Source organism: Pleurodeles waltl, chromosome 1_2 (assembly GCF_031143425.1).
Source record: "Pleurodeles waltl isolate 20211129_DDA chromosome 1_2, aPleWal1.hap1.20221129, whole genome shotgun sequence".
Lineage (NCBI taxonomy): Eukaryota > Metazoa > Chordata > Amphibia > Caudata > Salamandridae > Pleurodeles > Pleurodeles waltl.
Window position 1 is genome coordinate 1,179,539,198 of NC_090437.1, and position 12,111 is coordinate 1,179,551,308.

At 43.7% G+C, this 12,111-nt stretch overlaps 1 protein-coding gene across 1 annotated transcript in view; it reads left to right on the top strand.

Moving 5' to 3' along the window:
* Positions 1-12,111, top strand: part of CPZ (carboxypeptidase Z) — a 274,165-nt gene that overhangs the window by 249,545 nt on the left and 12,509 nt on the right. The window contains exon 10 of the mRNA XM_069203449.1: positions 7,726-7,825. Coding sequence (XP_069059550.1) covers positions 7,726-7,825 — 100 coding nt within the window. The remainder of the gene's footprint in view (positions 1-7,725; positions 7,826-12,111) is intronic.

The window sequence follows — 12,111 nt, forward strand, 5'->3', positions numbered from 1 at the left end:
GCTGCTGATGAGTGCGTGAGTGACAGTTTTTCTGGTCTCTGTGGGGATCCATTTGAATGTTTTTCAGTATACGGAGTTTGTTGAAGCATGAGGAGGTAAGAGCGTTGATTTGTTGGGTCATAGAGAGGGAGGAGTCTAGGATGATGCTGAGGTTGCGTGCGTAGTAGGCGGGGGTGGGTGCAGGGCCTAGCGTGGCGGGCCACCATGGGGGGTCCCAGGTGTTTTTGTGTGGGCCAAAGAGGATTATTTCGGTTTTGCTTGAGTTGAGTTTCAGGTGGTTGGCTGTCATATATACATCACTTTTGTCAATATGTGTGTGGTTTCCCTGGGGGGAAAAGGGTCCGACTTGTCTAGTGGCAGTTTTAGTGCCATAAAGAAGCGCAGAAGGTTTATATGCCTACTGCAAAGAGCACATCTGTATTTTATGTAAATAGCTGAGTACATTAGTAAAGTCTATGGAGAGATGAAGGGCACTTTTTCTGGGTGGTAATGAGGGAATCCGAGGAGGAGGGAGTGGGAGCACCAATAATGATTGTTGGACTGGGCGCAGGAGGTGCTAAAGACTGTGACGAATGGTATGCGACAAGGTGTTTTTTGAGTGTCTTGAAAGTACGTGCTGATTGAGGGAAGAAGCGCAGGTAAGGTGGCCTCTACTGTTGCACGTATCTCACACACACCATCGATTTTGTGACTGTCTACGTAGGCTAGTGTTTTAGAGCAACAGTTTAGCCAATAGCAGAGATGGCATCTTGATGGATGACTGCTGCCTGCACTTGGGTTATAGAGGACCGCTCTGACATAGGATCAGAGACTGAGACATCAGATACTGAGACAGCATCTGAGGGATAGGACAATGGCGCAGACTCTGGGAGTGATTTTTCAGTCAGAGGAGTCCCATTCGAAAACTCCTCTTCCAGTACATTATGAGGGAGGTGATGAGGACAGTCCTGCTGTCCCTTCGCAAGCTGTTCGTGCAACTGGGTAATAGTGGGTTAGGCCAACCCAGAGAGCAGGTGAATGCGGCGGCAAGCAGAGAGAGAGTGCTCTCTTGGGAGCTCACCAATTTAGTTCAGCCCCAAATTCCACCACCCAAATCATATTGTGGAAACATCAAAATTGTCTATGGCAAAACAAACTGGTTTTGTAAGGCAGGCACCTGTGTTTTTGGTCCTGGATTCGGCGGCCATATAGAGAAACACACTAAACCCAAACATTTCTGGAAACTAGACATTCTGGGGAGTCCACAGAGGTGTGACTTGTGTGGATTCCCCAAAGTTTTCTTACCCAGAATACCCAGCAAAGCTGAAATGTTGAAAAAAACCTCTATTTTTCTCGCATTTCTGTCACACAAACTACAGGAATATGCTGGGATCCACAACATTCCTACCACCCAGTGACTCCTCTTCTGTCCTGATAAAAACACTACCCCACTTGAGTGCCTACACCTAGTGCCTGTGTCAGGAATGGATCACCCCAGGGTCAACAGCTGCCTCACGTAAGGACCAACATTGACCGTTGTGTGATCTATTCCTGTCGCAGGCACCAGGCCTAACCACACAAGTGAGGTATCATATTTATCGGGAGACTTGGGGGAACGCTGGGTGGAAGGAAATTTGTGGCTCCTCTCGGATTCCAGAACTTTCTGTCACCGAAATTTGAGGAAAACGTGGTATTTTAGCCACATTTTGAGGTTTGCAAAGGATTCTGGGTAACAGAACCTGGTCCGAGCCCCACAAGTCACTTCATCTTGGATTCCCCTGGGTTTCTAGTTTTCAAAAATGTGCTGGTTTGCTAGGTTTCCCCAGGTGCCGGCTGAGCTAGAGGCCAAATTCCACAGGTAGGCACTGTTTTCTATGAAAAAATGTGATGTGTCCATGTTCTGTTTTGGGGCATATCCTGTCGCGGCCGCTAGGCCTACCCACACAAGTGAGGTATCATTTTTATCAGGAGACTTAGGGGAACGCCGGGTGGAAGGAAATTTGTGGCTCCTCTCAGATTCCAGAACTTTCTGTCACCGAAATGTGAGGAAAACTTGTTTTTTTAGCCACTTTTTGAGGTTTGCAAAGGATTCTGGGTAACAGAACCTGGTCCGAGCCCCGCAAATCACCCCTCCTTGGATTCCCCTAGGTCTCTAGTTTTCAGAAATGCACAGGTTTGGTAGGTTTCCCTAGGTGCCCGCTGAGCTAGAGGCCAAAATCTACTGGTAGGCACTTCTCAAAAAACACCTCTGTTTTCTTCCAAAAATTTGTATGTGCCCACGTTGCGCTTTGGGGCGTTTCCTGTCGCGGGCGCTAGGCCTACCCACACAAGTGAGGTATCATTTTTATCGGGAGACTTGGGGGAACGCCGGGTGGAAGGAAATTTGTGGCTCCTCTCAGATTCCATAACTTTCTGTCACCGAAATGTGAGGAAAACTTGTTTTTTTAGCCACTTTTTGAGGTTTGCAAAGGATTCTGGGTAACAGAACCTGGTCCGAGCCCCGCAAGTCACCCCTCCTTAGATTCCCCTAGGTCTCTAGTTTTCAGAAATGCACAGGTTTGATAGGTTTCCCTAGGTGCCGGGTGAGCTAGAGGCCAAAATCTACAGGTAGGCACTTCTCAAAAAACACCTCTGTTTTCTTCCAAAAATTTGGATGTGTCCACGTTGCGCTTTGGGGCGTTTCCTGTCGCGGGCGCTAGGCCTACCCACACAAGTGAGGTATCATTTTTATCGGGAGACTTGGGGGAACGCCGGGTAGAAGGAAATTTGTGGCTCCTCTCAGATTCCAGAACTTTCTGTCACCGAAATGTGAGGAAAACTTGTTTTTTTAGCCACTTTTTGAGGTTTGCAAAGGATTCTGGGTAACAGAACCTGGTCCGAGCCCCGCGAGTCACCCCTCCTTGGATTCCCCTAGGTCTCTAGTTTTCAGAAATGCACAGGTTTGGTAGGTTTCCCTAGGTGCCGGCTGAGCTAGAGGCCAAAATCTACAGGTAGGCACTTCTCAAAAAACACCTCTGTTTTCTTCCAAAAATTTGTATGTGCCCACGTTGCGCTTTGGGGCGTTTCCTGTCGCGGGCGCTAGGCCTACCCACACAAGTGAGGTATCATTTTTATCGGGAGACTTGGGGGAACGCCGGGTGGAAGGAAATTTGTGGCTCCTCTCAGATTCCATAACTTTCTGTCACCGAAATGTGAGGAAAACTTGTTTTTTTAGCCACTTTTTGAGGTTTGCAAAGGATTCTGGGTAACAGAACCTGGTCCGAGCCCCGCAAGTCACCCCTCCTTAGATTCCCCTAGGTCTCTAGTTTTCAGAAATGCACAGGTTTGATAGGTTTCCCTAGGTGCCGGGTGAGCTAGAGGCCAAAATCTACAGGTAGGCACTTCTCAAAAAACACCTCTGTTTTCTTCCAAAAATTTGGATGTGTCCACGTTGCGCTTTGGGGCGTTTCCTGTCGCGGGCGCTAGGCCTACCCACACAAGTGAGGTATCATTTTTATCGGGAGATTTGGGGGAGCGCCGGGTAGAAGGAAATTTGTGGCTCCTCTCAGATTCCAGAACTTTCTGTCACCGAAATGTGAGGAAAACTTGTTTTTTTAGCCACTTTTTGAGGTTTGCAAAGGATTCTGGGTAACAGAACCTGGTCCGAGCCCCGCAAGTCACCCCTCCTTAGATTCCCCTAGGTCTCTAGTTTTCAGAAATGCACAGGTTTGATAGGTTTCCCTAGGTGCCGGGTGAGCTAGAGGCCAAAATCTACAGGTAGGCACTTCTCAAAAAACACCTCTGTTTTCTTCCAAAAATTTGGATGTGTCCACGTTGCGCTTTGGGGCGTTTCCTGTCGCGGGCGCTAGGCCTACCCACACAAGTGAGGTATCATTTTTATCGGGAGACTTGGGGGAACGCCGGGTAGAAGGAAATTTGTGGCTCCTCTCAGATTCCAGAACTTTCTGTCACCGAAATGTGAGGAAAACTTGTTTTTTTAGCCACTTTTTGAGGTTTGCAAAGGATTCTGGGTAACAGAACCTGGTCCGAGCCCCGCGAGTCACCCCTCCTTGGATTCCCCTAGGTCTCTAGTTTTCAGAAATGCACAGGTTTGGTAGGTTTCCCTAGGTGCCGGCTGAGCTAGAGGCCAAAATCTACAGGTAGGCACTTCTCAAAAAACACCTCTGTTTTCTTCCAAAAATTTGTATGTGCCCACGTTGCGCTTTGGGGCGTTTCCTGTCGCGGGCGCTAGGCCTACCCACACAAATGAGGTATCATTTTTATCGGGAGACTTGGGGGAACGCCGGGTGGAAGGAAATTTGTGGCTCCTCTCAGATTCCATAACTTTCTGTCACCGAAATGTGAGGAAAACTTGTTTTTTTAGCCACTTTTTGAGGTTTGCAAAGGATTCTGGGTAACAGAACCTGGTCCGAGCCCCGCAAGTCACCCCTCCTTAGATTCCCCTAGGTCTCTAGTTTTCAGAAATGCACAGGTTTGATAGGTTTCCCTAGGTGCCGGGTGAGCTAGAGGCCAAAATCTACAGGTAGGCACTTCTCAAAAAACACCTCTGTTTTCTTCCAAAAATTTGCATGTGTCCACGTTGCGCTTTGGGGCGTTTCCTGTCGCGGGCGCTAGGCCTACCCACACAAGTGAGGTATCATTTTTATCGGGAGACTTGGGGGAACGCCGGGTAGAAGGAAATTTGTGGCTCCTCTCAGATTCCAGAACTTTCTGTCACCGAAATGTGAGGAAAACTTCTTATTTTAGCCACTTTTTGAGGTTTGCAAAGGATTCTGGGTAACAGAACCTGGTCCGAGCCCCGCGAGTCACCCCTCCTTGGATTCCCCTAGGTCTCTAGTTTTCAGAAATGCACAGGTTTGGTAGGTTTCCCTAGGTGCCGGCTGAGCTAGAGGCCAAAATCTACAGGTAGGCACTTCTCAAAAAACACCTCTGTTTTCTTCCAAAAATTTGGATGTGTCCACGTTGTGCTTTGGGGCGTTTCCTGTCGCGGGCCCTAGGCCTACCCACACAAGTGAGGTATCATTTTTATCGGGAGACTTGGGGGAACGCCGGGTGGAAGGAAATTTGTGGCTCCTCTCAGATTCCAGAACTTTCTGTCACCGAAATGTGAGGAAAACTTGTTTTTTTAGCCACTTTTTGAGGTTTGCAAAGGATTCTGGGTAACAGAACCTGGTCCGAGCCCCGCGAGTCACCCCTCCTTGGATTCCCCTAGGTCTCTAGTTTTCAGAAATGCACAGGTTTGGTAGGTTTCCCTATGTGCCGGCTGAGCTAGAGGCCAAAATCTACAGGTAGGCACTTTGGAAAAAACAGCTGTGTTTTCTATAAAAAAAATAGGATGTGTCCATGTTGTGTTTTGGGGCATTTCCTGTCGCGGGCACTAGGCCTACCCACACAAGTGAGGTATCATTTTTATCGGGAGACTTGGGGGAACACAGAATAGCAAAACAAGTGTTATTGCCCCTTATCTTTCTCTATATTTTTTCTTTCCAAATATAAGAGAGTGTGTAAAAAAGACGTCTATTTGAGAAATGCCCTGCAATTCACATGCTAGTATGGGCACCTCGGAATTCAGCGATGTGCAAATAACCACTGCTCCTCAAAACCTTATCTTGATCCCATTTTGGAAATGCAAAGGTTTTCTTGATACCTCTTTTTCACTCTTCATATTTCAGCAAATGAATTGCTGTATACCCAGTATAGAATGAAAACCAACTGCAGGGTGCAGCTCATTTATTGGCTCTGGGTACCTAGGGTTCTTGATGAACCTACAAGCCCTTTATATCCCCGCAACCAGAAGAGTCCAGCAGACAAAACGGTATATTGCTTTCAGAAATCTGACATCGCAGGAAAAAGTTATAGAGTAAAACATAAAGAAAAATGGCTCAATTTCAATATTTTTTTATTTCAGCTGTTATTTTCTGTAGGAAAACCTTGTAGGATCTACACAAATGACCCCTTGCTGAATTCAGAATTTTGTCTAGTTTTCATAAATGTTTAGCATTCCGGGATCCAGCATTGGTTTCACACCCATTCCTGTCACTAACTGGAAGGAGGCTGAAAGCACCAAGGGGCATATTTATACTCCGTTTGCGCCGAATTAGCGTCGTTTTTTTCGACGCAAATTCGGCGCAAAACTAACGCCATATTTATACTTTGGCGTTAGACGCGTCTAGCGCCAAAGTATGGGCAAATAGCGTCATTTTTTTGCGTGAACGCCTTCCTTGCGTTAATGAGATGCAAGGAAGGCGTTCCCGTCTAAATTCGTCGTATTTATACTCCCGGGCAAAAATCACGCCCGGGAGTGGTCGGGTCAAAAAACCCCGCATTTGCGCCACTTTTTAACGCCTGGGTCAGGGTAGGCGTTAAGGGGCCTGTGGGCTCAAAATGAGCCCACAGGTGCCCTCCCCTGCCCCCAGGGACCCCCCCTGCCACCCTTGCCCACCCCAGGAGGACACCCAAGGATGGAGGGACCCATCCCAGGGACATTCAGGTAAGTTCAGGTAAGTATAAATTTCTTTTTTTTTTTTTTTTTTGGGTGGCATAGGGGGGCCTTATTTGTGCCCCCCAACATGCCACTATGCCCAATGACCATGCCCAGGGGACATAAGTCCCCTGGGCATGGCCATTGGGCAAGGGGGCATGACTCCTGTCTTTACTAAGACAGGAGTCATGTAAATGGCGTCTGGGCGTCGTTAAAAATGGCGCAAATCGGGTGGAGGCGATTTTTTGCGTCAACCTGACTTGCACCATTTTTAAGACGCCCTAGCGCCACTTTTCCCAACGCCGGAGCTGCCTGGTGTACGTGTTTTTTTTCCACGCACACCAGGCAGCGCCGGTCTGCTTGCGCCGGCTAACGCCATTCAATAAATACGGCGCCCGCATGGCGCTTCAGAATGACGTTAGCCGGCGCTATCAAAATTTTTTGACGCTAAACTGCGTTAGCGCAGTTTAGCGTCAAAAAGTATAAATACGGGCCCAAATATAGTAGAAATGGGGTATGTCCCAGTAAAATGCAAAATTTGTGTTGAAAAATTTGGTTTTCTGATTCAAGTCTGCCCGTTCCTGAAAGGTGGGAAGATAGTGATTTCAGCACCAGAAACCCTTTGTTGATGGCGTTTTCAGGGAAAAAACCACAAGCCTTCTTCGGCAGCCCTTTTTTCCCATTTTTTTGGAAAAAACTAAATTTTCACTGTATTTTGGCTATTTTCTTGGTCTCCTCCAGGGGAAACCACCAACTCTGGGTACCATTAGAATCCATAGGATGTTGGAAAAAAAGGACGCAAATTTGGCGTGGTTAGCTTATGTTGACAAAAAGTTATGAAGCCCTAAGCGTGAACTACCCCAAATAGCCAAAAAAGGGCTCAGCACTGGGGGGGAAAAGGCCCAGCAGCTAAGGGGTTAACGGCTGGGCCTTGTGCACGGTCCAGAAATCACAAGCAAGTGAAAGGACGCTTTTGTGAGTTGTCCCCCAAATCTCATATGCAAATGCGAAATGTGGCTGATGTTTTCAAAAGGAACACGTTTAGAATTTCCACGTGTTGCCATTTAAGTATCTTTTGTGCCACGACCAGGACTTGAGCTGGAATCACATATATTGTGTCATGTTGAAGCTTTTAGTTAGATTTTCTGACGTGTTCTTGTGACTACATACACTGAAAATATTTTCATTGCTAAATATAAAATTCAATCATTGCAAGTGAAGGCATTAATACTTTGGTGTATTTTATTTCCTTCCTTCTACATTAGGCTCATCGTGGTATAAAAGGTGTGGTAAAGGATGAATTTGGGAATCCAATCAAGAAAGCTCGCATTTCAGTCAGAAACATACGGCACGACATTTTCACAGGTAGAGTATGCCCACCATTATACGACAAACAATGTACTTGAAAGCATTGTATTCTCTTTCGATTCTGGCAGACTTGCACAAGATACACTTGTTAACAGGTGTGTGTAGGGTCATCTTTGCACAAGAGATAGCAGGGTGCGAAGCAAATCTTGTCACCACCTCAGTGGGTAGCTAGCCACATGGTGCTCTAGCCTCCTAGAAACTTTAATTCTAGTCCTGTCTTTACTAGTTGTCCAACAGTTGAATTAAACTAGATTAATCAGTCCACCTCCTTTTGTCTTTCACTGTACACTTTTGCAGTCTATTATGCTTCTCTCTGTAGTTAACCTTCTATCATGCTATCAATGACTTAATGTAATTGCGCTGTTTGTTGGATAGGGCTTCCAAAAGAAGCCTTTGTATCATAGCATCAATGCAAAAACACAGTGAGGCAAAAGAAAGAAAAGCTTCAAAGAGTAAACAGACTTTCCTACGTGGTCTTCCTGCATTTTCTTTTAAAACTTTTACTTTTCAGTTTAGAAAGAACACTTTAGCACAATACAACAGTACAGTTGGCATGGAAAAGCAAGAAAGACAAGGTATATTGTATACATAACAATGTTTGTTTAGATCTTTTCATCACCTTTGCGTCTCCACAAGGCATTCTACAGGGAGTTCCTCCCCACTTGTCCTAGAAGCATAACGCAGAGCCATTGTTCGACATTAGCACTCTGCCCTCTCCTGCTGTGAGCCCACACTCGCAGAATCATCCACGCTGTCACCAACGCTAGTGTTCTTGTCTGCATTTGTCTTCCTGCATTTAGCAGTTCACCTTCTATGTTGCACTAGTTGACGTCATGCCCAGTGTGATCTACACAGCCAAGCAACCAAAGGTCTCCCTCAGGTCCGGAAGTTTCTTTACAATTACAGCCACATAATTTATGTTTCCAAAGTCAGCAGTATTCTTATTATTTCTCAGCTAGCTTATTTTTTAAGTGACGTTAAATAACGTGTCAACCGATAATTATATTAACAAATTACCAGAAATGTGAGAACAACATGGCAATTGATAATGCTGCATATTATTTCTATTGGTAGAAAACATAATGACATATCACACTATAATGTGTGCAAGGGGGCATTCCGGCACTAGAAAGTCTGCAAAAATGCACCATTTTTGGCTTTGTTTTTAATGCCTGTTCAAAGCAGGCATTAAGATGACGCACCCATAGAAACCTATGGGCCTCCTTGCACTTTGCTGCACTAGCATCAACATTTTTGACGCTAGTGCAGCAAGGCGCCACAACACCATCAGAAATGTTGACGCTATTGGCCTAATGACGTCAATGGTGAGCCTTATAGTAAATACAGTGCACCCATGGTGTCATTAGGTGGGGCAGGGGTGACACAAGAAAACAGGTGCATCAGCACTGATGCACCAGTTTCTTGTAAATATGCCCCACTGTATCACCATGCCTTAAAAGAAACATTGTGATACTAACAACAATGTCTCAACAGGTGTTTATTTGAAAAGAATTAGGCAACATTAAATTCACGTGCAACAACAAAAAGGGGAAACAAATCAATTACATATCAGAAAGATCAACAGCAATGTTCCAATTATCAGTAATTTGTTGAAAAGGAACTACTAATCTAAAATATGAATATCAAAAGAGGAACAGGTCGAATCATTTAAAACAACTACCCAAAATATATTTGTAATATTAAAAAGAATATTGGAGCTAAAAATGAGTTGCCAAAACCTGAGGATACATGGACACATCAAAAGCATATATTTCAGATCTGTGAGTTTTCCTTACAAGACCAACAAGTAACACATAATACATGATTTATTTTGCTGAGTGCACAAATATTATCATAAGTCTTTTATATATGAAAACAAAGTTTGGGTTGCACTTGCAATGCATGTGGATTTATGAACTGGTGTCTTGATCTTATTCTGTAATGTAATGAGTCAAGATGTATTTAAATCTTGCTCCCATAAAATTTCAGTTTATGACATTAGTATAATGTATGTCAGGACTAAGAGTTTAGGTTTACACATGCTTTTAGTTGTGGAGACACCTATTTACTATATGAACATTATCTGTATTTGCATGGTTTAGGTTGGTTCCTGTGAAGGTTAGGTTGGTGTGTGGTAACGCAATACGGGTTGATGGGAATAAGTGGTGGAACAAATCCAAGGTAGTCAAACTCCCATTTAAATCTAAAGTACAGCAAGATGGTGAGCAACTGCAGGTTGATGATTCATGCACTGAAGCAGTATCAGATCATTAAAATTTAAGGCATCAGGAAACGCCAATACGCAAGAGCAATAGAATACTAAAGGCACTGTGGAGATTTTGTTAAGGACACTCATCTGTGAATGTTCATGTTGTCACATCATTTGATCTTCAGATGTGATTTATTTAAGTTAATTGTATCTAAAATATTTTGTTTGCAGGACTATATTTGGGTAAATAAATTTTAAGTAGATAGGTCAAAAGTTTTCCTAATTGTATGGTACGCTCCTTCACCAAAAAGAAAAATATATATATCAATATAGTATCTAAGCATAGCGGTTAATATGAAGGGATATTTTTTACATGATGTTTATTGTAGTAGTCTTGCGGGGGTTAGTATGGTCATGGATTAGAACTTCCATTATAGAATGTTGTTCATTAGGCATTCTTTAGAATGTTGAGGATTGACAAACATTAAAACAAGAGCCGGCTGGGGATGAGGGAGCTGGAGCTGTCTGATGTGACCGCATACACACATTCCATTTTGATATTTTGAAAAGGCAATCATCCATAGCATACAATAATACAAAACACTGGGAACTATTGGTGACTGTCATAAGTACACTCAAACATGCAATCTGTCAACCCTCCACCACCAATTTTGGAAAGTCCAGGGGAGCCACACATACCATGGAGACAGTCTTATGATACTTTCAAAGCATATTTGGGAGCTATTGGAGCAGCAAGATTCAGACCTGAAAGCAAAAAATATCTTCTTGTTCATTGTATAGGGTTTGAGGGAAGAGCTATATTTAAACACCTACCGGATATTCAGGCTCTGGACATAGTAGAACTTGATGAATACGGAGAGGCAATAACCAAAATGAGTAACAGATCTGATGCTCCACCAAGCTAGCAAGGCAAGTTAACAAATCAGCAAGGAATATGTTTTTCAAGAGAAATCGGAAGACCAGTGAAGACTTAGATTCTTACATTTCAGTTTTGAGAACATTGGCAGCAGAGTGTGAATTTGGAACTTTTGAAGACTAACTAATTTGTGACCAATTTATATGTCCATGCACAGACAGATCCATTAAAAAGAAGCTATTATCACTAGCCAATCTTCCTTAACAGAGACAATCAAGATTGTGAAAAGCATTGAATCTTCAATAAAGTCGGCCAAAGAACTGGAACAGACAATGGAGAATAAGGTCAATGTAATCAGAGGCAAGGATGAAAAAGTAAAAACAAACAAGATGGCCACGCAGAATCGTATGTACAATAAGTCTAGCAACCCAAACACATTCTTCAGACAAAGGAACAGTTTACATCAAAAGGGAGTGAAAACATGTCAAGCCTTATATGTTCAATGTAGAACTTGTGGCAAAGTTGGTCGCTTTGCCATAGTGTGCCAGAGTTGTAAATGTATGAGTTCTAATGTAATATCGGTGGTTACTATATGACCATATATTTGTAAGGTTTTTGTAAGGTTTTATGTATGTAGCTCTTTGTAGACATCTGATATACCTTGCAATACTAGACTATATTTTCCCTCAAAGGAGCTTGGTATTTTAGTTTGTTTTGAAAATCTGAAAAAGAAAGAATCTTTTTCCTTGAAAAACGTTGAGGTACCAATAACCACCTCCTTAGCTCTCCAGGTATTCCAGCAACAGTTATACATTTCAAGAAAATGTCTCCATAGTTTCCTTCCCTGCAATCATAGTATAACCAGTCTGTCCAGTAGTCTTACACAACAGATGAAACATGGGTAAAAGACATCCACCATACCTAGTAATAAACCATAAAGTGTCATCCTACCTGACCCCCATTTTAAATTTGTTTTTCAAAGTATTTTAAGCCTCTAATCATAGTTAATCCATATGTAGTCCAATTTGTAAGAATGCTCATGTTTAGTGTCCGTCCTGGACCATCACAAATAAAACCTTTGTCAAACGTTTAGGTGTATGATCTAGATGATAGTGTCAATGGCATATAGATGAAAGGCACAAAAATGCCACCCCCCAATGGTTGTTAATGCATTTGTACACTTTTCATCTAGGTTAG